Source organism: Perna viridis, chromosome 14 (genome assembly GCF_037379345.1).
Source record: "Perna viridis isolate PV_CMFRI_1.1 ecotype Kerala chromosome 14, ASM3737934v1, whole genome shotgun sequence".
NCBI classification, from domain to species: Eukaryota; Metazoa; Mollusca; class Bivalvia; order Mytilida; family Mytilidae; genus Perna; species Perna viridis.
The window spans coordinates 17934929-17939120 of record NC_142458.1 but is presented as its reverse complement, the minus strand read 5'-3'; the positions used below and the strand labels follow the sequence as shown (position 1 = coordinate 17939120).

Here is a 4192-nt window from a genome sequence, read left to right as displayed (position 1 = left end):
TTCCTCATTTAATTTGAATCCATTATCTTGTACCACGATACCATGGAAAATACAGGCGTGCTTTTTAAATGTATTGCCGTGTCATTTATGTTTGCAACAGGGTATGCTTATCCAACCGTAAGTATTAAATACATATCAAGTCAAAATTAAGTTTATCGCAGTTTTCTGACTAGGTGCTCAAATACTGCATATTTATCGTTAAAGCAAAAACCAAGAGCTAAACACAATGCTTAACAGTAGTCAGACCGGTCTGATCCCGCATAATATCATATTTTATCTACCCTATTTATGAAATTTTGCAGTATTCCAAATTTTAAAATATGTACAACACCGAGGCTTCATTCTTTTCATTGCATATGGTAGAACCTCTTGGTGATGGATTTGGCTTTCTTTTTCGATAGCTTTGGTTATGAGTACTTCCTTCTTGTATACAACTAATATTTTGATTATGACCTTTCTACACATTTGATTTTAATGCTGTTAATGAAAGGTTACTCCTTCCTGGAAACACGTGTACAGCATATCGATATTTACAATATATAAAACTGGTATTTTTTTTAATTAACAAAGACAATTCAACAAAGAAAGATGAAAAATATAATCTTAGGTATACGCACTTAATTATGTCATATTAAAAACAAATTTTACACGTAAGTATTTCTGTAACATTTAATCTAGTTATTATCTATATTTGGGAAACAGCAAAAAATATTAGTCCATGTTGGTTACAAGAGTCTTCGAACCGAAATACGTGTTCAGAATCTGAGCAGTTATTGCCATGTACTTTGTTTCGTCAACATTAAAAGATTATTTTTTTTAAATCAAGGATAGAGTGACTTTCTAATTTTATACAAAATTTTAAATGGAACTATAAAATACAAAAATAATATATATTCACGCGAATATTGTAAACGTAATTTTTGCGATGTACTTATTTCCGCCATTTTCGTAGTGGACTGAAAGTCTGCAAAGTAGCAACCGCAAGATTAATTTTCAATACTATATAACTCTTTTCATTTTTTATATCGCGAAAATTGATACTCGCAAATATGTTCACTTGACAGAATCTGCGAAAATTAATACGTTAACAGTGACCCTCTAGTACAGAACTTAGAATATGAACAACAGTACTTTAATGTATCACTCTACTGTACACGTCTATTCCCTAGGATATGAACTGGGAAGGTAGTATATCAGAGTACCAACCTAATCATTACCATTTAAGAAAAGGAATAGGAGTTGCATCTAACTATCTGTACCAGAAAATGGTAAGTGATAATAGACTTGTTGCACTTCCACATTCAATCCTGAGTATATAGGTAACTGGTTGGCTGTTCTTCATAAAAAATGAATGATCATACAATCTAAGAGAATGACGATGAAAGACCCATACATTGAGAGGCACATGCCAGATTTTATTTTCTAAGCCTTTTATTTCATACTAGATCACTAATGAATAATTTATAAGAAATGAATGTCGGTTTATAACTGAAATGGTAAGAATGAAATTTATTGCATATAAAGCACTAAAGAAATCACTATTTGATATGTTCACAGTTCAATTGATTTGTTTAGACCTTTGAGCAAATATTCAGAATCATTCACTTTCGAAAATGAAGGGTTCCCATTTCGTCCTGACATCAAGATGAGTTTAACATTGCATTTGACAAAATATAGTTAAGATAACTTTTTTACGTGCCACTCATATCCCAGGATCTGCCTATTGTCTACATGGAAAGTGTCTTAAATAAATATTCCCCCTGTTCTATTGAAACTCTTTGCAATTTGCTTTCTGTAAACTTTTAGGTAGATTATACCTATTACACCGAGCATCTTACAAATGCATATTACAGTTTGTTCCTTCTATTAGCTGATTGTGCTAAATATAATGTGTAAACTACCTTAAAAATAAAGTCTTTTGAAGAACATAGCATGAAAAAGGTTCGAATATCCATATTTTTTTAAGGAAAATATAGGTTTTCTTATCAATTAAAAAAAAAAAATGTTGTCTAGTTTTTATTGTGCTAAAGTTCAGGAAATTCTCTATATTGTTTGTATAAAACCTAGTTAACATCTTAACACTTAACATAACTATCTCGAAATCATGTTCGGGAATTTAGAAAAGGCTTTTCCGGCAAAGAAGTAAATGTAAAAATTGAATTTTATCTACATCATATTGTTATTACTGTTTCACGGGGGTGCTCAATCTAATCATACTAGCTTTCTACGCTTTGTACGAGGTATATAGTGATAGTAATGTCCTTCCGTTGCTTGTTCGATCGTACATATTTGTTTCGGTACCGTATTCTCTGCAACTACTTATTGCAGCAACATGATTTCTTTTTACTGAAGCTTTATAAAGGTATTACATGTAGTGTAATTGTATTTCACACTGAATTCGACATCAACCCCCTTTGAAAACTTTGCTCATATTTTATCTACATTATTACTAGCAAGGGTGGGAATCGTGCGCAGGTATTCATTATCAAGATTTGCTAGCAGTTTTCAAGTTTGTAAAACGATATTCTTTGTTATTGTTTTATGAAAATAATTAATTTAAAAGTGCACCTAGTCCATGCTCATTTTTCTAATAGAGTTCGAGTTGCTAATTCGCTTTTGTTACTTTGTATATATTAATTTGATTGTTTTATGCTTTTTTTTTGTTGTTGTATGTATCTGTTTTCCATCTGTGGTCTTTGTCCCTGGATGACATTCTTGTGACTTCCGCTAGAATCTTAGTTCCCGTGTCTCTTTCAAAGAATAATAATGTCATCAAAATGCAAATTTTCATATAATTCAACTTAAATTACAAGTACGTACCATTGTATAGGGCATGGCAAAATGGGTAATCGATATTGATTATGTAAAATTGATAAAACGACTATTTTTATCATGTACAAATTGTATAAATGGGTATTAAATAAAACAAAATAATACATGAGTTTTATGTCAATGTATAATCCTTGTTTTTTACGAATGCAGAAAAGTGAAAATTAATAACGGCTGAAACATGAGTGATGTTGGGTGCAGGAGTGGCAATTGAGATGATGGGAAATGAAATAGGATCAATTGGGACAATGAAAATTTCCCTGCATAGAAGAGATGTAATGCAAAAGTTAAGAAATGAAATGGACGTCATTTATTGTATAAGTCAACTGTTAAGAAGAAATCGCAAATGCTCCAAAATCGTCTCAGGAAAATCAAAGTACAGCTGCTTAATTGGAAGGATTTCTAGTTCAAATCTGGTCCCGTTCCGAATTACATTTTGACTATTCAATATTAGCCTTACATCGATCATCAGTTCCTACTAAATCAATTTGTTTTCGTTTGGTATTTTTCATCAAACCAAAACGGATATTTTCAAAATGGCACATTTATTCGGTCATATAAAAATTTTATGAACTATGGAAATATACTAATAACGGTCATTTCTTTACAGAACAATGCACTTCTAGGAGCCCGAATTCCAGGGAATGAACATAAAAGATTATTCGTGAAAGGAACCGACGCCGGTAAACGGCTAAAACTGAATGGAAATCTACAGGAGAAAAGGGTAATGTTTGGATCAAATCTGCAAGGAAAGTGATGACTTGATTTTTTAAATATGTATTAAATTTTATTCAGTATGTAACCTGATTAATGTTGCCGACAAAGCTTCTAGATCGTAACACCTGGCCAACATTATGCATAGAACTTATCAATATAGTATCTTTCAATTGTCTCAATTCAGCTTCTTGCGAAGGAAGTTAGGACCGTTGATTGTTACCGGAAGCCTTGCACACATACTTGTATGACGCATGAGTCACTCACACATAGACATGTACTTCTATAGTACTGTATGATGCCACCAAAACAGAATAAATGTGTTTATGTGTTATAAGTTTTAATTTATTTTGTTAAGCTTGCGGCGTCTTTTTGTTTACTGAATCATTTATATATAAGTCTAAAGGATTGTACAACGATACCGATAAAGATGTTAACACACTATAATAAAGTATATAATGGGCAAAATTTTCAGTCAACAAATGACTTCTTCAGTATTATTTTTGTTTGTGCTGCATCGTCATGACTGGACGATCCGATACCCATTAAGTTTGCGGGTTGGCAGATTCCTTTAGACTTTATATACATACAAATATATATATATTGACTAATTTGGTCAAATACAAATAAAAAGTTATTACTTGGTTCA

The 4192-nt window shown here is 31.7% G+C and overlaps 1 protein-coding gene across 1 annotated transcript; it reads left to right on the top strand.

Annotated features, from left to right (window-relative positions):
• Positions 1–4192, top strand: LOC148598467 (uncharacterized). The gene is made up of 3 exons (XM_088561260.1): positions 1–117; positions 1170–1268; positions 3440–4192. The coding sequence occupies exons 1-3, from the start codon at positions 43–45 to the stop codon at positions 3584–3586; spliced, it is 321 nt and encodes a 106-aa protein (XP_088417386.1). The 5' UTR covers positions 1–42; the 3' UTR covers positions 3587–4192.